This window comes from Sander lucioperca, chromosome 5, assembly GCF_008315115.2.
Source record: "Sander lucioperca isolate FBNREF2018 chromosome 5, SLUC_FBN_1.2, whole genome shotgun sequence".
Classification (NCBI taxonomy): Eukaryota; Metazoa; Chordata; class Actinopteri; order Perciformes; family Percidae; genus Sander; species Sander lucioperca.
The window spans coordinates 19,707,847-19,731,041 of record NC_050177.1 but is presented as its reverse complement, the minus strand read 5'-3'; the positions used below and the strand labels follow the sequence as shown (position 1 = coordinate 19,731,041).

The following is a 23,195-nucleotide window of genomic DNA, read 5'->3' as shown; positions in this document are numbered from 1 at the left end:
AACAATTTTAGCTTTTCATTTCGTGCCAACGAGATGTCCGGGACAGTCAGAAATTTTAGACAAATTTTAAATTAGACAACTGATTTCTGTCAGTCAGCTTTCTGATAAGCAGTTACATAAAAATAAAACATACATTGGCTGTATGACCCTATAGAATAAGACTGGTGCAGGACTGAGGTAACACTATTGTAAGGCTTTTGCAGAGATGAACCTGGAAAGTGAGGACAAAAGAGCAACTTTTTTCTTAACCTTGTTTATATTGTTGAAATGGCATTAAACTGATTTTGTTTTCAAGTCTGAGAGATGACCCTGACATCCCTGATTGCCCAAAAGTCTACATGTAATTTTGACTTTGTGGAAGTTGTAAAGAATTATCTCTGTATAGTTCACCTAGCAAGAGGCTGCAGGTTACAGCTTGTTAGTGAACACCACTAATTGGTTGCTTGCCACTTTCGATCCTGGGTCAGAGTTTAATTGTTGTGGTTTTTTAATTGTACTCAGTTGCCACCCTTGTAATAGATCATCACATCGTCTTTTTGACTGCTGGAAAGACCGTAAAGATGCAGCATTGAAGATGCCGCATTGAAAAAAGTGATGGGAAGGGCCTAACATAATTCAACCTTGGACTCTGTCTGTGATGATATATTTCAGTTCAAACTTCACAATTGCACAGCTATAAAAAGTGATTTGATTAGGGGTCACAAAATGCTGCAAGGCCAGGATTATATTTCCATTAATTCAGTGAACTTTTATCTGTACAGGATGGTCCAGTGAGAGTTGTTGACTGTTGCATGTGCGCCCTATGTACACAGGACAATAAAGCAGAGGTATTACATGTTGCATTTATGAGTGCAAACAAGAAAAGAAAAATGTGTATTAAAAAATGCGCAATTAAAATGTAATATGAAAAAGTAGTATAAAATTAGAGTTGTTATGCACCCTGCTGTCTTGCTCAATCTGTACACATCCAAGAGAAGTGTCAGAGAATATGGCATGTTTCATGACGAGATACCTGCTTTAATTAGTCTCTGATACTGAGCCTGCTGTCATTTTTAAGCATTCAGAAAAAATACATTTATTAAAGATGCAGAACATTCTAAAAAACTCTGACAACACAATGTATAACGGGTAACAACACAACCCACTGCAATGCAATAAACAAGGGAGTGTAAATGGATCAGGCTTCATACAGCTGCTACTGATCAATAAAAATTTGGTCGGCCTCGATTCTGATCCTGCAGATCATCTCAGGACATCACATGTACAACAACATGTACATGCAAAAAGAACCAAAATATCAACACAAGTTGATGAACTGGCTTTACTGAGGTAAGGGATATCTATGCAGAGAGATACATACTTTAACAGGACTAATATAATATATTGTTTCAGTGTTGTATAGTATTCTGTTTATTATGTGGTGAGTGCAGCATATTGGTGCTCCTGACTACAGTTACCATTATTAAAAATAGCATGTTGATGTCCAATATTCAGCAATTGAAAAATACATTTGAAATGTGCATTCTGATTTATCACTGGTTTGACAGAGTATTAAAGGATAGTTCTTGTGATCATGTTGTTGCGCATCTCCAGTTGCTAGGACTCCATCTGCCCCTGGCAACTTTATTTCTATTTATCGCCTCAGTGGAAATTTGTAATTGAAATGGGCTTACCTCGTTTGGTCCAAAGTCTCTAAAATTACCCTCCGGAAAAGGTGTTCTCTATCTGCATATAATACTATTTCATTATTACTTTGTAATATCTGTGTTGAATACATACTTGGAATTTATTTCCGAAAGAGAGGTAAGAGATGCACCTAAATGGTTGCAGAATGCTGATACTAGATCAAGATTCCTATTTCTGTTCAAGTGATGCAGCCAGTCTTATATTACCATAGAATTCTTCAAACTACTTCTATTATAAACACGCCTTATTTGCCATGTTTTAAACTCAGTGGCTTGAATTTTACCATGGTTTGAATTATATAAGCACTTAGAAACACAAGCCTCTTGGCAGCATGTATTTTAAATAACCCTTTGCACTCAGTGAGAGCTGAGAGACACACCAATCAATTCTTTAACGCTGACAAAGAGTGAAATGAAAAAAAACAATGGGCTCTTATGTAAGCTATGGCGAGAGCATGATGAGAGGAGGAAATAATGTTTCGACAGAAGTATGCTTCTTTAAGCATACATATTATTATGATATTCATGCAAAACATAGCAAATCTGCACAAATTAAACAAAGGTGGCCTTCTAAGTACTCAGTACCACTAAAAGTTTGATTACAGAAGAAAGTTTGGAAAATATGAAGGTTTTCAATCGTTTTTTTTTTTTTAAAGGCAATGCTTAAGCTCTTCACTGTCTTTTATTGGGAATGTAGCTGTTTCTTCTGGGTATACTTTAGAATTTTATTAGGCCAGGCCTAGAGTGTGCTGAGGAATGACAGGATTGGGATGGTGCCATCTTTGTTCAGCAAGGCCCCAGGCAAGCCACATGTAGCCCTAATGAGTCACTTACAATTTCAGGCTCTGCTTGCTCTCAAACACCAAAAGTAAACTTTTGTCTTTTCCCCCCCTCACTATTCGGGGACCTTAAGAGGATTGTGGGGTCATTATTTATTCATGCCATTGTGTTTATTCGCCAGCTTCTGTGTGTGATGGGAGAGGGAATAGAGCAGCCAGTGCAGACGGAGTGAAAGCTGATAATTATCCGCTATTAGCATTGTTTTTTCGTCCATGGTTTAAGTCGGCTCAGTTGATGATCGAGCTACGATAGAGGTCCAGAAACATCCATTTAAAGCAGATTACCACGCGCACGTCTTTGAAGTCTGGAATCCTCTGCAGAGGACTTGCTGAATGGGTGTGGATGCATTTATAAGCCGGTTTTTACGCCTCTTTTTCTGTGCTGTTAAAGAAGCTATCCCGTCATGATGTCAGTTACTGGTGTTGACCAGGAGATCCTTAAAAACAGCAATCACAAACTTGCAGGATGTTGTTAACATCGAGAGGTGAGGAGATGGGAACCTTTATTTTTTATCCTAGAACAAAGACAGCCCCAGGGATGCTTGAATGGGGCTGCATGGAGGGATTTAGCGATGTCAGAGCTCGTCAGAACTAACATTGATTCAAAAGACTAGTGAAGTAAAGAGAAAAAAAAATTTGGACGGGGGTTTTTAAGACGAAGGAGTCTCGAAAATGAATCAATTAGTGATTACTCAGTTCTAAAAGAACAGTTAGAAAAATTGTCTTTATTGTAGTGCGTCAGCTAAACTGCCTTGACGAGTTCAGCTGGGCTGCACATTGTGTCCTCCATTTATCATAGGTGTCCAATGAGCATTTCTTATGGGTAACACTTAAAAAGTTGCTTCTCTCGGACTTTTCTCTATGAAGGTGGCAGTGGCTCAGTAGTGAGGTTTCTCCTCAAACAGAAAGACATTTCAGTTTGTTTATGATTTTGCATTTCCAGTCTGATTCATTCTTCTGTTTATCACAGAGGAGTCAAAACAGATGGTGTCTTTCGGCTGGATTGCAGGGCACGCACACAGAGAAATGGAGTGGACTGAATGGATGAGAGTGGCAGAGGCCAGGCAGGGATGTGGGTCGAGGATGACTGGGGAGGGAGTCTGTGCTTATAATCACCCAGAGAAGAAATGCTATCTCTAGTCTCAGTCACTCTGCCCCCCTTTTCATCCTCGGAGGTGATACTCTTGAAAGCCACTGGTATCAGTACTCTGCTGTGTGCTAAGGCTTGTGTGCTACTGCTGCCTTATTTTTCTCAACTTTAGTTGGATATTTTCCTCCTCCTCCTCCTCCTCCATGCAGAGGAATAGATTAGCACCGAGTGATTTCATCCTTAAATTGGTGTAATTTAAGTTGTGGGGTAGAGGTTTGATCTATCTGAGGCCCACCGCCTGTGAACATGTTTATGGAAGTTGTGGCAACTGCTAATTTGATTTAAGTCACCCATTTCTTACTATTTCTACCATCCAAACTCTTCTGCAGGCACCACAATATCTGTATTAATGACCAGAGAATTTTTTTGCTTGTTTTCTGGATTTATTCTCACCACCCGTTTATAATTCGGCATCTATTTAAGAGCATACAGTAGTTGTAAGTAAAGGATGCTGGGTTTAAAGTGCTGATAGAAATGTTGTGGGTAAGCCTTAAATGGTTTTGGTGCCTAGAGTGGTAATGTTTTTTTTATTACACACAAATATAATTTCCATTTTCTCAGTAATGGTCATGTCTATAAAAAAACATTCATGGGTATTTACAATTTGTTTTCAGCCTCATTATACATTATGTTCACTCTCCGTTATTGTGATATTGATTCCTAGCAGGTAAACAGCACTGTCAGAGGAATTGTTATCATTTTTCCAATGTTGGATCATAAAAGCTCATTTCCAGCTTCCTCTGCAAATGTGTCTATGTGTCTGTTTGGATTTTTTGTTGCATAGTTTGGGGTAGGGTGTTGGACTATGTGCAGTGTCCTGCAGAATTACAGTTTGCCTGACCAATGAATTACAGGGCATCACCTTGGGACATGCTTGTCATCCCGCAGCAGGCATCGTTTTAGCATAACCTTGTGTAGATGATAGAAGTGAAAAACAAACATTGTCTAAAGACGAAAAGGCAGCTTATCACTTGCGTTTGCTGTATTAGGCTTATGACTTTTTCAAAACCGTCCCTTTGAGCTTCACACTGTCTCATTTGGGTTTTTTTTTTGGTGTGAGATGAGATCACCTATCAAGTGTTAATTTCATAAAAGGCTAGTTATGGCTTGCAGCTGTGCAATAGAAAACAATTATGTCAATTTGGGAATCCTTATAATGCATAACCAGAATGAACCATCTTGTTTGTATTGCCTGGAGAGAGCTGATAAGAATAATTATTACCTGAGCACATACACTTATAACTTACAAGCACATCAGTGTTCCCAAAACATAGAAGTAAACAAAAACCTTGAATTCATTTTATAAATTGTTCAGGCACTATAATGAATCTAGCTCATTTTATAGCATCATCTCAGTTTTTGAAGCAGCATCATGTTTACTTGCCATTTCAACGGCTGTTACTTTGTCTGTCTGATAAACATATAGTATGTGAATTATTGATAAATGAAGTCCATTGCCTTTATGATAACATGTCCTCAAGGAATGTTCTGCAAAGAGTGTGAAAAGTCTGCCTCAAACCAAATGTACAGGGAACATTGACATTAAAACATATTCGTACTGAAGAGTGGAACATTTAATTTCTTACTCTGAGGAGACAATCAGCCTTCCTGTCACTCTGTATGTGTGCAGTTGTTTTGTTAACATCATTTCTCATTGCTTTTTTGCATAGTGTTGTTATCAAGCCATTAACAGTGATGAATAGTTTTCACTAAATTTGGGAGGGTTCGTGCAATTCCTTCTGTCGCTGAAAGTGACCTACAAACAGGGCTCAAAAGAAGCACCATTTACCAGCCAAATACTTGTAAAATATGCAAGTGGCTGGTAGTTTTGCTTCACTCACCAGCCAAAAAAAACCAATGGTTATCTATTGAATGGCTGGTAAAGTTTGAACAAGTACTAGCCATTTGGCTGGTGGACGAAAAAGTTAATTGAATCCTGCGTACAAATCACAGGCTCAAAGCCAAAACAGAATGTACAATATAAAGTAGCCAAAACTAAACCAGAATTAGTTCTGCTTTGTCTTATAACTACAAGTTAAGACACACTGTAATTCAAGTCAAATATAGTCTTAATCTTTGCTGCATAGCCACGATTATATATTGTGAAAATGTACATTTTCTGGACATTTGATCGAAATATTATTTAGAGGTAAAATAACCAGTTGGGAACCAGTGAATTAAATACCTGAAACATTTCTTTTTTTAAGTTACTAAATGTCCTGTATATCTAATATCACCTTATTGACTTGCAATATTGCCCATAGTGTCCCAATACACCAAAAATATGAATTCGCAAAATCTCTGATGTTTGACAGTACACTGTATATAGTCATGTCACCCAGCCCTATCCAGTGTGTTGGTCTGTGAGCCAATACGCACCACATCTTTCATCATGTTACATTGCAGAAACACCACTACAGGGCTTTGGTTCCTTCATGCACAAAGACGTAGAATTTCTAAGACTGTCAGTGACACAAAGGCCTGACTAACACTGCCTTTCCACAGTCTTTGAAGTTCAATCCAAACCAAGAGCAGTGATATAGTAGGCAAGAGGGCACATTTAATCAGTCATGGCAGAGCTCAAATACTGCCAGTCAGTTAGAAAAAAATCAAAAGGGCATCAAACCTTTCATGGGTTTAGCAGCTGCAAAGCCCTTGTATCGCCCAACATTTCTAGGACATCTTGATCATGACTAGGGAACATTTTTGTTGCAGACTTTAAACATGGTCCCCAGAGCTGAGCAACAGGACATCATTAAGGGGACAAAGTTGAAATGCTGAAAAGGGAATTAATGATGCTCAGGCAATTTAAAAGCTATTAGATATCCAATTAAGGTACCTTGTCGGCCAAAGTACCTCGTAGGTAAATATAACTCAATTAAATGACCATTATTTGTATTAGGTTTGGCATGATAAGCTTTTTTATAAAACCAACTGTTTTCTTTCCCCCTTTGAACAGACTTTCAATGCATCCTTAATGCTTCATCGCATACTCACACTACAGTCTGAATTAGTTATTGTGACTTAGTGTTCGAGTAAGCAACTAATGGCCTATTTTCACTAAGAACTACAGAATACACACTGCTCATGATTCATTATGATTACTATAGGGAAAAAATAAATTGCATGGATTGCATGTAGGATTAACATTAACAATAGACGATGCATTCATAAAAGAGGTCTCCAACACTCTAGATTTTTTTTTATTCCACAAACTGTGCAAGATTGCCAAGAATACTGAGATATAACTGACCAGTTTAATGTGCACAAGAACACAAACGTTTGTGTGCCACTAAAATTAGACACTGCTGAAGGAACTCATACCTGCCACCATTTACATATCTCCAAAGGGAGTTTAATCAACTGAAAGGGAAGGCCTTCATACATGAAAGACGTCGTTGCTGATGCGGACAGATGCTGGTAAGAAGCAGACATTAATCTTTTGCGTGCCTTCCTGACTTCGCTCCCATTTCTTTTATCTGTGCAATTAGATGTCTGCTGATTGAAGAATGTATAATGAAAGTGAAGCAGACATAAAAGGGGTCTGTCTGATTTTGGAGAGGGTTGTAAAAGTGCACCTTCACCAATTAGTTTAAATAGCACAGAACACAGGTGCAGGAAGTGGTGTGCTTGGTCGGAGCATGCAGGCAGTGGACGACGCAAAATGTGGTAAATCTTGATACCAAAATTGCAATACGCTGCTGTCGCACATTGGTGATTTGCACTGCAAAATACCAAGCAGACACAGGTGAGGAACAAAACCCACTGATCCTTCGGAAATAGCACTTTACATGATGTACCCTGTGCCCACACAAAAATAGAGCCGCCCATTTGGCTTTGACCTCCACATGCAAATCAGTACTGTAAGAACAGTTTCAAGAACATGAAGGATCAGAATAACTGTTCACAGTCTGGCCCTCGATGGTGGTCAAATTCAACAGATTCAAACAGCTGAAAATATGACAAGAGCTTTATACATCACATCTTGGAGTGAATCCCACTCCACCTACACTGGATGGCAAAATTGGTGCCAGGAGCAAGTTACGCAACATTTCACTGACCTGCCAAACTGCCAACCTTTCACACGCCCCTGTCCAAATGCTACTACGCAACTGTCCAAGTCAATGTAGTAACACACAGTATTACAGATTGTTTTTGTGTTATTTGCCCTGGCGTCATTGTAGTGAATATTAAGATGTGAATTTAGCATCAGAATCAGCTTACATAGCCAAGTAAGTGTGAACACGTACAAGGGATTTGACTCCTTGCCTTTTTGTTGCTCTGCATTGGCATTTTACTGACTAAAAATGTCCTTATCTCGACGACCTGAATCCCAGATCCAGACCGTCATGCTTTGCGCTAAAATGTAGATTCAACACAATCTGTGTTTTACAAGAGAAGCAGTGTGATGATGACACTCAGTCCCCGCTGAGACTCTGAGTCATTCCTCTGCATCCTGTATGCTTTGTGTGCCACATGGCATCAGTTGATGGTACAGGACAGGCGCCGAGATATTTTTTTTTTTTTCTTTCTTCTTCACTGTTCATCTGCAAATAGACTGCATTTTTTTTGTAGATGGTGCCTGCAGCTTTAGTCCTTGGGCAAACAGATAATTCCTGTTGTCACGGTCAGGACACACATCTGCTTCACCTTGCTCGCCATAGTTGGTGTGCAGTACATTTAACTAGGTAGTCATAGATTTTGTTTAACAGGTTGTGTATTTGAAGAATGACAACCTATTATCTCGTTGAATATTAATACATTTTCATGTATATGTTCAGAATGTATAGCAATTGGAGGCCAAATTGAAAAGATCGGCGAGGTACAGAGGGACAAAGAGAGAGATAGAGAACTAAAAATCAGGACTCTCCGGATGAAAGATGTTGACTCTTAACAGTCAATTTTCTTTTCACTTGAATACATCCTCACTCTAAATTATTTTCTCTATTTACCCGATTTAATTTCTCTCTCCCTTTGCCAGACAAGCCTTCTCAAATAAAGGCATTTTCAAACATAAATGTTCGTACGTGCATATTCGTACAGTGATAATGACTGATTCTGCCTCTCTGCCATGCAGAAAGATGATCATTGGGATTAGGCTCATAGTTTCCAACGCATGATTCTGCATTACGGTCCCTACATTAATGATTGCGGTTAGCGTGGGTCTGTACATCTTAAGCAGGCGTGCTGATGTCTCCTCCTGCCTCATCTCGTTAGTCAACACATATTCCCAACCAGACGCACACAGACACATACACCGATTGATCACATTAGCATAATATACAGAAGTTGTCAGCTGTCTTCGGAGCACAAGGTGTATCCACAAATCCTTTTGAAGTCTGTAATTATTTATTGATTTTAGCACTGAAGCAATTAGTTGATTCATTGATTGGTTGATTGACAGAAATAAACTATTTAAAGAATTGAGTAATTGTTAATGTCATTATTTGAAGCTGGCTCCAGCTTTTGAAATGTGAGGATGTGTCTGTCTCTCGTTTGTCTATAATAATATAATCTAATTGAATATCTTTGGGTTTTGAACTTGATTTTTGACACCTCAGCTTTTGTCCATAGTAGGACAAAATATCTAATTGCGATTTTTCTGACAGATATTGCGATAACGATTTGATTTGCGATAAAAAAAAAAAAAGTTTAGCTTAAGTTCAATATTCACTGTGTAACAGATACACCATGTTATGGCACATTATAACATGAGACACCAGCAAAACTGCTCTATATTCTTAAGCAAGGATGAGAACAATAGCTGCTTTCCGACCGGAGGGATTTTTGCAGTTCCTAGAACATAACGTTCCTAGAACCATTTTGTTCTCGTGTTCCAACTGGACCAATTTGGGGATTATTAAGTTCCTCTGGCCACAGTTCCTGTAACTCTTTCAGCTCCTACTTCAGGACAGGGTCTTTTCTGCATAGTGGTGGTTAGATGGCTGTGTTATAATAACAAAAGGTCAGTTCCTATGGCCACTTGGCCAGTGTGAATGCAAATGGGAAAACCGTTTTTGGGGGAGAGTAGTTAGTAGAACTGTTTAGAAGTGGACTGTTCCTATAACTACGTTCCTGTAACTACTTGGTCGGAAAGAAGCTATAGATGTGAACTGCCAACAATAAGTGTTTTTCCTTTAGAAAACATTTAACAGTCAAACAGAACATTTATCACAAAAGCTAAAGTTTTAATAATAATAAAAAAACAATTCCAATAAAAAATGAAATCTCTGATCTGCGTCAGTACAACAGCAGCATCTACATATGGCACCTTCTACCATCATATTAAATAAAGTTATAAAATATAAAGGAAAAATCCACTGAAAATAGGACATTTCTGTAAACAATCTGTGATATGTAACATTATTCCAGCATTTAACTTATGAAAAACAGTAAATCTAATAATAAAGAGGAATACAAAATATTAAACCAAACGTTACACCAAACATTCAACTAAATATTGCACATTCGATTAATCGCGGTCTTCTCAATTAGCTAATCGCATTCTTTCAAATCACGATTTGAAAACGATTAATCGTTCAGCCCTAATCCATAGTATAAATAACTGTTAATTGCACCCCTAATTTTCTTACGAAGCTGTATGATTACTACTAAAGTGACAGTGACGTTAAAGGTGTGCAAAGACATACTGTAGATACAAACTTTCAATGACAATGTGCTTGGACATTGATTTTGAAGGCAAAACATGTTTTATATTCATGCTTCGATTGGCTGATGGTTTACCAATATCCAATACTACGACCTCTTTAACAATGTAGCCTCTCCCAGAAACTGATTCTTGGTGCTTTGGGAAGCGTCACTGACACAGCTTCAGGCTATACAATATATAATGTGAGACATGAGAACTTTGTAAACCAGTATAGTTTTTCTTTGCTTTGTTCTTTCAAAACTACAACGGTAGCTATCCCTTCAATATCTGTAGTTTTATTATACTGTTGCAGTAAATCAATTAACAGGACTGCTTCATAATTATATTTATATTCAGTATTTTTTCACACGTTAGCTGAAACAAGACATTCCCATCTGGTTATATTACCTCTAAATTATCTCTAAATTGTGGCCGGGTTGGTTCAGTGGGTAGAGCAGGCGCACATACACTGAGAGGTTTATGCCTCGACGCAGAGGTCCAGGGTTTGAATCCGACCTGTGATGATTTCCTGCATGTCTTCCCCCTCTCTCTCTCCCCTTTCTCGCCCAGCTGTCCTGTCATGTTAAAGGCGGAAAAGCCCAAAAAATAATCTTTAAATTATCTCTAAATTGTGTTTCCAGAAAATATAATATGTCACAATATATATTGCTACATGATATAAAATAAATATAGAAGATTATGGAAATATATATTTATCATATTGTCCACCACTTTAGGTCATTATATTTACTCTGCATTGCAGCCACTGTCTCGTTATAATATCAGGGTGGTGCCATATCAGGAGAAATGACCTGCAACCAAATGATCTCACGCTGCTTCTCTGCAACAGCCAATGTTTGCGAGTCAAAATGCCATGTGTCCTCTCATAGTTTTAAGCACAATGTAGAGCACCTATTTCATGGAAGTTGAAAGGTTGCAAAAATATGGATGCCTGGCTGTCCGCCCACATTCGCGTGCTTCTGCTGCTGTTGAGCTTGTGTTTCTCTTACCAGTACCACATACTGTTAGCGTTTTCCCCCTCGTCATTCTTTAAACTCTGGCTTTGATGTAAGGTTTACATCTCTTGAATTATTGCTGCCTGAACCACTTTTCTTATGTTTTACAACTTGATAATGTGGAACTATGATAAAAGTTTGAAATTATTGTTATTTGACAAGTCATTTTGAAATTAATCTTATCAAAGTGACTCTAATTCAATAGTGTTCAGAATGCAAGTTGTCATTGAATCTTTAGTTATAGAGTTAATATACAATCTCTGTTGGATTACATTGTTACACCTTTAGTAGATTCCTTTGAAACATCAGTTATATTCCGAAATGTATTACAAGACACAAATTCAGCAGTTTCTCTTGGGTAAAGGTGTTGCACTGAACACTACATTATCATTAGCGGTTACCCTTTCACAGTCACCAATTTATTTGTTCATTCCTTTAATTGAGCTGCTAATGAGTTGATTAGGAGCATTAAAGCAGTGGGTGGTGGTCTGTGTTAGCAGTCAGGCCAGACCAGGCAGTCATTGTCACTTCCTGGAGCTGTCAGGTAGTAAAGCAGCATGGTCCAGGGGCTCCTAAGTAAAGCTCCCCTTTTGCGGCTGTGATATAGTGAGTGAAGGCAAAGGCAATCAACTCTGTCAGCCAGGGAAACGTCTCTGGCCATCTCAAGCTGGGGCTTCTCGCCTGTGACTTTAGGTGCGTGTGGCTCGGGCATGAAGTGCACAAGCCAGCATTAATTAAACACGGTGAGACAGTAAAACCTCTGTGCTCAAGACTAATGGCTGCCGAGCAGGACTACCTTGACCTCATTTAGGCTATGACTTTGACCATTTTTAGAGGACTTTAATCTTTTCTTGTCTCACTGACGACTGTTCTCTTTGAAGTAAATGCTGTAATATCCAGTCCAAGACCTGGTGCAGCTCATTTATATCTTTCGTGTCAAATATTTCAGTCTTGCCTCTGGTGCTTCATAGCGGCGGATACTTGAGTTGTGCTGATACCGATACCATAACTTCTACCATCACATAATTTAGCAACAAAAAACTACTTTAAAGTAATTAATTTAAGTCATTTTCCCGTTATGACTGACTGTCAAACTGGATAATAAAAGAAAGTTCTATGGCATTCATTCTCTATATTTCTTTTTCGTGTTTTACAAATGGTTTAACCTGAGCCAGGTCGTATAAGAATGATAGCAATCACATCACATCCATACAGGGTTAGTAATATACAGCTGTTATATTTATATTTAACACACTGGTATTGAATCGGTACTTCGTATCGGCCGATACGCTATATAACCAATATAACCCTAACCCTATGGGGAAGGAAAAATGGTATTGGAGCATCTCTAGCAGATACTTGCTCAATTGAGTGGTACTCTGTTGTGTTGACGCAAGTGTCTTTGCTATTTTAAGACCGTCCAGCGCCCACTTCGTTTAAATAGCAAATGCACCTGCGCCCATCTGTGCGCCCATGGGCGTGCTGGTCTTACAGGGAGGTGTGTTCAGGTGACTCAGGTGATAGCGTATTGCTATCTTGAGGCAGCGGGAATTGATCGAGCCATTGACCGACAAAAACCTGGTCTAAAGTCAATAGTGCAGCATTTCATTGTTATTTTAACAGCCCATTAGCATGCGCCTAGGCTCGAGCACAGCAGACGCACACTATCCTTGTTACACACACACAGGGACGCGCAGCAGCACACAAACATGCAAAAGATTACACATAAAAATATTACGGGGTAAATCCACCATCATAATAGCAATGCTCCGAGGTCCAAACGCGTCTGGCTTTTAAAGGGAATGGGAGATGACACTCTGATTGGTTTATTGCATGTTACACCCAAAACACACCGATGAATTAATGAAGACACTAAGTACAACCCTTTTGTACTAGCAAAAGTGATAATTCGACACGCCCTAAACGCACCTGCGCCATGCGCTTCACGCCGTGCGCTTAGATAGTTAAAATAGGGCCCTAAATGTGTTGTCTTAGATGTATCTGAGGGATTCTGGGAATGACTCTAATGATGCTCTTTTTAACAGCTTCCTTTACCGGTTGCACATTGCTATTGCTACATATATAAGCACAACAGTGTCACGGTCATTAACCTATAGCATGGCCACTGGGCCTCTGCAGCCATTACCTGCACCAGCATTAGAGGATTGAGAGAGAAATGAAGTGTGTGGTGTGAAGTGACTCTCTGGGGCAGTGGACATTTGCTGCTTGTGTAGGGCGGTGGCTGATTTGTTAATATTACTAATTGTTTCCTAATTAGATGCAAGTCAGTGAGTTGTATTTTAATGCTCTTCAGGGATCATTACAGAGTGAGAGGAAATTTATTTCTCCTGATGGATGGCAATCCAGTCAGCAGGAATTTCAACATCAAGACTGACGGACTGATGGGAAGATGGGGAGAGCACCAAACTGATGACTTTGTGCGCTGCAGTCGTGTTCTTTAAGTATTCCATTTTCAGCGTGGCGCAGAGCTGCATCAAAGTTAATCACACATTAATAGGAGCTCTGTGGAGATTTAACATTCCATGACAGCATGGGGATTGGAGCCAATAAGCCTGAAAAGAAGAAATGGTATGGTATTCCTATGTAAGAATTAGGGTTGCGTATTGGTATATAACAAGGGTCTATAAATATTCCAGATCCAGTCTGATCCCTGCTGTATTTTAAATTACTGACAAGTAGGAAAGCTGAGATGGACACAGAGTACAGAAGAAATAGGAAGGATTGGTTCAGGTTGGATTCATTTCTTGGCTGGCAGGTCTTATATGTGTTTCCACAGGAGGGGGCATTAACAACCCCGACATATGTGGAAACATAGTATTCATGTTCCTTCTGCACAGCACACAAATTTAAATCTGCTAGTGTAGTTTTTGTAGTTTGTTGAAAGGCAGCTTTGTAAAACGGTGTTATTTTTAAAAGAGTTTTTAAACTGAGTGGAATCTTGTTGTATTTCAGTTGATGTTTCTGACTTAGGCTATAGGATATACTTTAATGTATGCATACGCCCTTATCAAAAAAAGCTCTGCTTTTTCCTTCTCTGTTCTATCTTTTTTGAAGGTTTGCACATTCTAACCTGAAAGTGTTCTACTTTTTTGCATTGAACATCCCCAACAGGTGTTTTGTTGTTTTTATTTCTCTAAACCAGAGCTAAGCATTTGCCTTTTCGATTCTATCTCAAAGTAATTTTAGTTGTTTGCATTGTTCTCCCCAGCTGGGGGGAGGTGGCGGAGACAAAAGCAGATGTTTCCCTGTTTGTTTTTGAAGTGTCAGAGTTAAGTCTTGCGGGTGTGTGTGTGTGTGTGTGTGTGTGTGTGTGTGTGTGTGTGTGTGTGTGTGTGTGTGTGTGTGTGTGTGTGTGTTTTGCTCCTATGTGATGCTGCCTGTGTTTGGGTGTGTTTCATTCCCCCCCCCCCCCCCCATGTGTTGTCTCTGTTTGTGGTCCACAGGTCCTCCGCTGCATTGTTCATCCGCCTCCTCCTCCCCTGTTGAGCAGCTCCCATACCCTCCCCCTTTCATTGCATCCAATGAGAGCCAGGGAGGGTTGCTAGGTAACTGTGCGGCTCAGCCAGCCCAGGACTCTGACTCTGAGGATGAGTTTGGCCCCAATTCATTCTTAGTTAAAACTGGCTCAGGGAACCTGTTTGCTCCTGGCACTGCAACTGCTGATGGTGAGTTGGTTTTCAAACTACTGTTGCTTTCTGGAGGTTAGCCTTCCCTTGCTCCTGGACATGTTGTGTTATAGGTCATGCAGATGGCTCTGGGCAAGAATATGTCCCATTTTTTTTTCTTTTCTGAGCACCATGAGAGAGAGAGTTGAAACTTTGAGTCGATAGCTAGCCTCAGGAAATGCACAGAACTCTCTGAAGCTAGGTCTGCAAAGTTCAGAGCATCACTCAAAGAGATGGACGGTTTTAGTTCAGTAGGAGATTTTTGTCACCGATATTTCTCCTCAGTTTCAATGCGTGCTGGTGGGAGTAACCATCTACAATTCTACTATATGATTTTCAGAAACGGCAGCCCTGCATGCATCCTCAGATAGGAAGTAAGCAAGAAATAAAGACAGTTACATCATACCAGGTGCAAGTCCATGTTTAATCATCATATATCACTGCAAGGACTGGCTCCTTTGAAGTCATAAAACAGTGTTAGACCCATTGAAGACAGTGTTTTTTTATATTTTGATATCTTGAGTTAGATTAGGTTTGAAAATCCCCTATGTGGTTTCTCATTAATAAATGGCAGCTACTCGTTCCTCTTGAAACACTCAGTGTCTCCTGCTGTTGACTTAACACTCATTCAGACTGACAGAATGACATTTGCGTGCAAACTGCAAACATGGTGTTGACCGTTGAGAAAGAATCAGTGACTGTAAAACATATACAGTACATTTACTAAGCAGCAGTTAAAGTGTGTTACACAAGAACACACACATGGAGATTGGCATGTAACTGCACACTAATGAATTGTGTGTGGCAGAGAATATAGTTTGGTTGGTATATGGGGTGACATTGTTTTGTTGAGTTGCTATAATATTATTGGTTTGTTGCTGTATAATCCATTGCTATATATTTATAGGCATATTGTGGATTAAATACTGACTTGGAAGGCCTTAATTCTCACTCATTCCATAACACCACAAACACTCACTGCATGGCATATGAAAAATGGATGGACATAAGAACATTTCAAGTGTTTCCTCAAGGTTACCTTAGGAAACCGGATTTATTACGGTCGCAAAATGGAAGTGTAGCAGGTTATATATTCCTGTTTATGATCCATTTACATGAAAATATAAAATGTTGTCATTGAAATTCAGCGATTTATGCCGCGTATCTCCCATAAGTCATCACTTTGCATGCTGAACAGGGTCTTTTTTGATATTGGAATGTTGATGCCTTTCAAATACAACAGCTACTTGCTTCTCCCACTGGCACGGCAAACACAAAACAAAAAAATAAAACGCTCTAAATAATTGATCGAGCTTCCAAGTTAACTACCCAAAGGGTTGAATTACATCAAACTCCAAAGTGCCCAAGCTGCCTGCTCAGAAAGGCCGGAGAACAAGTTATTAATCCCATCGCAAATCTCCCCTCTCCTAATTCCACAGTAGCTACACGCTGGTCACCAGCAGTAACATGACTGTGCTTAAGGGGACATGGGTGGGGGAATGGCCTTTACTGCGGCAGATTTGTCTCATAACAATGACTCTGATTTGCATAGGTGCAGCATTTAGCTTGGCCTCGGGCTGTCAGAAAGGGGTAGGAGCAGGAATGTCCTCAGCTCTAGTTGCAACCTTAGTCATCCAAAGGCTTTGTGAGATTCCTTTTTAAGTTCCAAATTACAGCATGTTTCTGTGTGTCTTTTCTAGGGGTGGGGGAAAAAAATCTATTTTCTGTGGCAATACTGTATCGATACACAGACGCCAAGTATCGATCTATTATTATATATGTGTTGGTCAGTCTGTCTGCTTGACAATCCCATTTTGCAGCAATAAAATTGAAGTGAGATGAACAAACTGAGAAACGTATATTTTTAGATAAAACAGATGTTGACAAAGTTTCCTTTTGGGGACATAATTTGAAATTGGGAAACATTTGAAGTTGGAAAAAAGGTAATAAATTGCAATATATCCCAGAATATTGCAATATGTTTAAAATCACAATAATATCGTATTGTGACATCAGTTTCGTGATGATATCGTATCGTGAGGCCTCTGGTGATTCCCACCCCTAGTCTTTTCCCACTTTTATATCTCAGCAACATGAAATGAGTAGTCTTGCTAGTGATGCTCTTGTCCATTCTGAAGACCTTTCACCTTGCTGCAGTTAAACAAAGAAAGAAAAAACAAGTTTTACTTTGAGATTCTGCAATGAGGTTCTTCATTCATTAGTTCTAGACTATCTCTGACACTAAGGAGCCAATTACAATCAGATAAAGAACAGAGGAGAGCCACCACGGTTTGTTCATTTAAATCACCTAATAAGCTTGCTCCATGCCTTCTTGCACATTTTCCACATCACATCCAAATACTTTATAAGCTTGCAGGTTTTGTTTATTCAAATCTGCTTGTCTTGCATTTTGGGTTTAGATGTATTTTGAACACAACACAATGTGCTCCCATTGGCTGTTCTTTGAATCCGCCGCTTGAATTTGATGAAAAAGGGACTTAAACAGTTTGCATGGTTAACCCTGATTTAAGTTCGCTATTGTCTTGTATTTTTAGTGTTTGCTTTGGTTAGTTTGTGTGTTGATTTTCACAAAGGGAAGAGTGATGGCTCTCTATGTAACATATTTCCATCCCCACAGCTAATGTGGAAAATAATATATATAACTTATTACCTTAACCCAGGCTGGTTTCCCCATTTCAGTGAATTGAAGGACTTCACTAAAACTTGTTCCCTTCAGCAACATGAACCTCATTTTCTCAAGGTGGCAAAACCACAGTGAGCCAGATGATGCTGTGTTGTAGATTTGGCATACAGAACAGGGGCTACACTGCATAGCCAATGTGATTACAACAAAGATCACACATTTCCTGAATTGCCTAATCAAATTTATGGAAAATGTATTCTAATGTGTTCTGTTTCATGCAGAGGTAGGAATTGGAAAAAAGGCGTCATGTTGCCAAATGCAGTGTAATCTGAAATTAAGTATGCATCTCAGGTTTTCAGTGAGAATTACATGAGCAAAAAAAAGAAAATTTTCAAGCCACCTTGGTTAAAAAAAAAAAAAAAGAGCCAGAATAGCAACTCAAATCTCTTTGACATGCAGGTCAGTTATTGAAGAAATATTCAAATTCAGAGTTGACACGGTGCAGAAAATATTTACTTTTTTTTTTACTGTCAGTAAACAACCACAGAAAACGTGTATGCCTAAAATAATTGGCTCACCGTGTATCTGTTGCACTGGAAAATACAGGTGGCTTTTTATCTCTTCAGATTACATTTGCTCAGGGTCATCTTTGAGCCCACATACAGGACTTAAAATGTTATGCTGGATTTTGAACAAGTAAATGTGCTCAGCAGCATATCATTATTCACATTAGTACCCTCCAAGGCTGCAGTGTTTATTTATGTTTTTCAGGATCTTGTTTCCATTTGGAAGAACAGTAAGCCAGAGTTTCTGTGAGGCTGACGAGGCCGCTCGCTGAAGCCTGCAGTCCTTTTTGTGAAGCATGTGTTTCACTGTGGCCTTCAGCTTTCTCTGAGGGGCTTCTTCCTGGGGAGACTGCCAGTGGGAGCCCGCTGCCATGCTGAGCTGCAAGATCTGAGACACTGCAACCTCCCCCGTATTAGCATTTCTTAATGCAAAACAGCATGGGGTCGACCAGTGTCGGCTTTCAGCGCAGCCGCGCTCCCTGGTGAAAGGGCCAGCACACCACCACCTCACAGCTGACCAAGCAGGAATGCTGAGCCGGGTGGAAGGCTCGGGGACGTTGTTGTGTGTGGATTCAAATAAGTCTTCATTGCAACTGCTTAATCATCCCCCCTGTGTCCGCAAGGTTGGGGGAGATGTGGTTAAAAGAGGTCGCTCCAGAAAGTAATTTATCCAACAGGCACCATGAGGAATGAACTATCTGAGGCTGAATAATAATTTAATGAGTAGCACATGGCACCCTGCATGCCATGCCCCTGTTTTTCACAATATGTGAGATTTCAGTTCTGAGTTGACGTATCAAAAGGGATCGCTTTCTTTCGATGTTGATGTTGAGTTATCAATGAACTGGAGCCAACAGACAATTTGTCCACTGCCATTCAACTTGCTGTTCATCAGTGCACAGGGACCATGGATAATGCATTTTGCATACCTACATATCTTCTTTTCATTGACATAAATTGAGATGCATTGCTTTCATTCCATGATAATTGCCAACCATCTGTGCCCTCTAACAAAATCTTGAACCTCTTGATGGATATGCAGCAGAGTGACATACAGAACAGAGCCCACATAACCACTTGTCTTGTTCCTGCAAAGGCAGCCCAAAGATTGACAGAAAATCCATTTGATCTCAGAAAGGGAGACAGAAGCATATGCCAGGACTAGTCCTAATGGATTAGGTTGCAAACAGCAGTAAACCTCAGTTTGAAAATGTTTCTTTTAATTGTTTTCTTTTTGTGTCATTGTGCTATTTTATATTTCTGTTTACTTATTCAAAAAATAAGGCCTTAAAAGTATTACATTTCGTTTACAAAGGTCTTTACAGGTTTTTTCTTGTCCTTTTGTAGGATTAAATGAATACTTTAACGTCATAAATAAATATTTTGTGTGGGTAACATTTAAATTTATTTTATTTTGTAATTTTAGTTTCATAGCATATAAGAGCTCCACATTGGAGTGCGGATCTGGCCGTGTTTTTCTGTCCGAGCCCGGCCCGCGTCCGACAGAGCAGTAACCGAACCCGGCCCGAGCCCGACAGGCATTAAGATATTTATGTCCGAGCCCGACCCGAGCCTGACACAGTTAAAATCTCATTTTTTTTCTCATACTAATGACACGTGCACGTTTGTTTGTGTGGAAAGCCCGCTTTTATTAAGCAACTGTAGGAAGGCATTCGGAAATGTCAACAGATGACACGGGGCAACAAGGGCACGTTAACACAGGCGCGCACCTACATAATAAGCTTTTTTAAATTAAATTTAAATTTAAAATGTTCAATGCCTGATGTGACCGAGCCCTACCCGAACCTGAACATCATTTCTAAATATCTATCCGAACCCGGCCCCTCATTCGGGTATCCATCCTCTACTCCACATGCGACAAATACTTTATTAAAGGTGCTCAACCTGCCGACCTGTACGCATTTTGCGTAGTATACGCAGACCGAGACACAAAGTAAACACGCCTCTCTGACCGGTACCGGGGGGATAGCGGTTAAACTGAGCAGAGGAAGTGCGGAATGTGTCGGTGTCTGTCGGAACCTGGCTGGCCGCTCAGTGCCTTCAGACAAAGCTCAAACTAACAGGTTAACGGCTTATTATCTGCAAAGATAATAATCCGCATTAATCTGCTCGGTGTGCGTCTTATAACAAACAGAGCGAGCAGCCGCTGGACTCTAACATCTGTTGATCCGTGCAGGACTTCATTGTGAGCGGACTGTTTAGAGACGATGTGACCAGCAGGTAACGTTAACAGTTATCTGCTACTGTAGCTGAGCTGCAAGTAAACGCTGAACTGAGCTGTGTGTTTTCAGGGTAAACACTGCTGCAGGTATTCATGCACGACTGTTGTTGGTGATTTACAGAGGTGGAAGACTTACTCACATCATGTATTGCAGCAAAAGTAGAAAAAAACAGTGTTGTAGAGTTACAAATTACTTGTCAGTTACAAGTCCTGCATTCAACATCTTCCTTAGTAATAGTATTCATCTTAGTAATAGTACAAAAGTATTATCAAAATATACTTAAGTACCAAAAGTAGAAGTGCTTATTATGCAGTGTAATATCTTATTTTATTGGATTATATTATGATCCAATACATTGTATTAAATATGACTGATAATTTAAATGTTTTATTTAATTCAAGTAGCCTACTTGTACATCATTATTTTCTAGGGTTTAAAATGTATACAGATTTGACATTTTCCCCTCATACTTCTGTTGGAATGGGTAAGAAGTTGAATTTCATTTGAAATGGTATTAAAAAGGTCTTAAAAAGCCTTGAATTTAAGTTGGAGGATCCTGGGGGTACCCTGTTATTGTTCGTGTTTGTTTGTTAAACGTGACTTTTTCATTGTAGCCTAGCCATCACGGTAAAAAATTATAGGAATTGTATAGTAGGCCAATTTTGGAACAATATTATAGTAATTTTATAGAAATAGGCTACTATAGGCCTAGTATTTTGGGACATACTTTAAAAGTATTACAGTATTTTGGAGACTATTGTAAGACTGTAGGCTACTGTGGGAACATTAGGAGGGTAAGGTTATTATAGAGATCATAAGTAACCTGGGCTATGACTAATGACTACGTCCTAGGACCAGGTGAAGAATACATCAAAGACAGCGGTAATGGCACATTTTTTTCCACGTGCGTGCCGCCGTGTTCATGAAATGGAACTTCGACAATAAGTTGCTACTCAAAAAAGTTTTTCAAGGTTGGCAGGTCTGCATGATGTAACGCATTTTTTAGGCTACAACATTTTTTGTCACATACAGCAAACATCTCCTCACTATCTGCGAGCTGCCTGTCCCCTGAACACACTGTAAAAAAAACACGCTCTCTGTAGAGAGCCCAGGCTCCACAAACGGCAACAAAAACTAACTGTACAACAGTCTTCCAGCGTTCCAGCCAATAACCGACAAGAAGGATTTGGGGGTTGGGAGGTTAGTGTGCGGAAGGGAGGAGGAGGGGATGGGATGAGGAGGAGGGAGGGGCGAGCTAGCCTCCGTTTTGTTTGACAGTACTTCGAACGTCAACAAGAAGTGACGTCACCCAACATCACTTAGAGCATGTTTAATGTTATGTAATGTATGTGAGTACAAACACACTTCACAAAAATGTTTTATTAAATTCAGGTAATGTTACTCGGTAACTACTTCTTTTCTCCAGCCTTAAAATCCACACTGTTTTTCCATTATATGGCCGTGAAGTTGGCATTCAATTTCATTCTAGGTGGTATTAAAAAGGTCTTAAAAAGTCTTAAAATGAACTTGAAGAATCCTGGGGGTTCCCTGATTTAACTCCACATGTGCATAGAATATATCGAAATAAACTAGTTATTTTAGTTTCATACCTCATTTGGTGTTGTCGGTGAAAGGTAGTGCCTGGATGTTCTGTACAATAGCAGGTTTTTTCTCCTCCAGTTAGTGGTGAAGGTGAGCTTATATTCGGATTCAGAAGGCCCCCTTATTCCCATAGCTCCCACTCTAAGAGCCAGTCAAGAGCTTAACGTTCTACCCACCTTGTGTTGTTTGTGGTACCTGTTACCTCTCAAATGCGTCCAGGAAAGACAGCTAGTATTCCCGCATGGCTCTTCCCTTCAAACTTTTCTAATGGTGTAGGAAACAGAAGGGCCAGCAGAGAGAGGCAGCTTCAGGGAGCCAGGAGACGGTGCAGCTTCACTGCCTTCATGACAAATTCTATTTGTATTTTTATAGACAAATGCTACTCAACTGGAAATTTTGCTACTGTGATTAGCCATAGGGTTTGTAGCAGTGAGCAAGATTTAATGATTTATCTGGGCGCTGGATAGCTTTTGATTAATTCTGTATCGACTGGCTCACACCTCAGTGCATTGACTGTCTGTGGCATGTCATGTCATATCATTTTATTTCATCAGGTTTGACCATTGGTGTTATCCACTGTCCTCGTTCAGAAATAGACCTTCTCCCTGGACACTGCACAGAGTGGCAAATTAAGTCGGAACCCAGCGTTCCTCCATATGTAACCAAATATGGCAAAAATGAAGCCACTGAATTTTTTTTAATTGTATTTATTTATTTAACAGGGACAATGCTCATTAATCAACAGCAAAGCAACTGTGAATGAGCCAGATTTAGCTCAGCAGGCTAATGTTCATCTGTTGTCCCTGGCCAGCTAGAAAATGGCAACCTAAAAAAAAAAAAAAAATACAATAAAATGGCAATACAGCCAATACATAAAATCAACATACACAGACCAACATAAAAAAAACAACACACAACAACAAGTAACAAACACAACACATCATCATACAACAAGCAATCTGCAGGCAGGCAGCAGGTTAAAGGCCCGGACACACAGAGCCGATAATCGGCCGTTGGACAGTCTGGCGAGGTCGGTGACTCGAGTCTGTTCGGTGTGTTCCGTGCCGTCGTCCGTCTGAGGGGCCATCGTCCTTCATTTTGGCCGATTTGACATG

The 23,195-nt window shown here is 39.7% G+C and overlaps 1 protein-coding gene across 12 annotated transcripts in view; it reads left to right on the top strand.

Moving 5' to 3' along the window:
* Positions 1-23,195, top strand: part of tenm4 (teneurin transmembrane protein 4) — a 196,252-nt gene that overhangs the window by 59,102 nt on the left and 113,955 nt on the right. For 9 of the 12 annotated variants that reach the window (XM_036001173.1, XM_036001170.1, XM_036001169.1 and 6 more), the window contains exon 4: positions 14,804-15,025. The exons of the other annotated variants lie outside the window; for them this stretch is intronic. In XM_036001173.1, the coding sequence (XP_035857066.1) occupies positions 14,804-15,025 (222 nt within the window). The remainder of the gene's footprint in view (positions 1-14,803; positions 15,026-23,195) is intronic. 12 annotated transcript variants of the gene reach the window in all.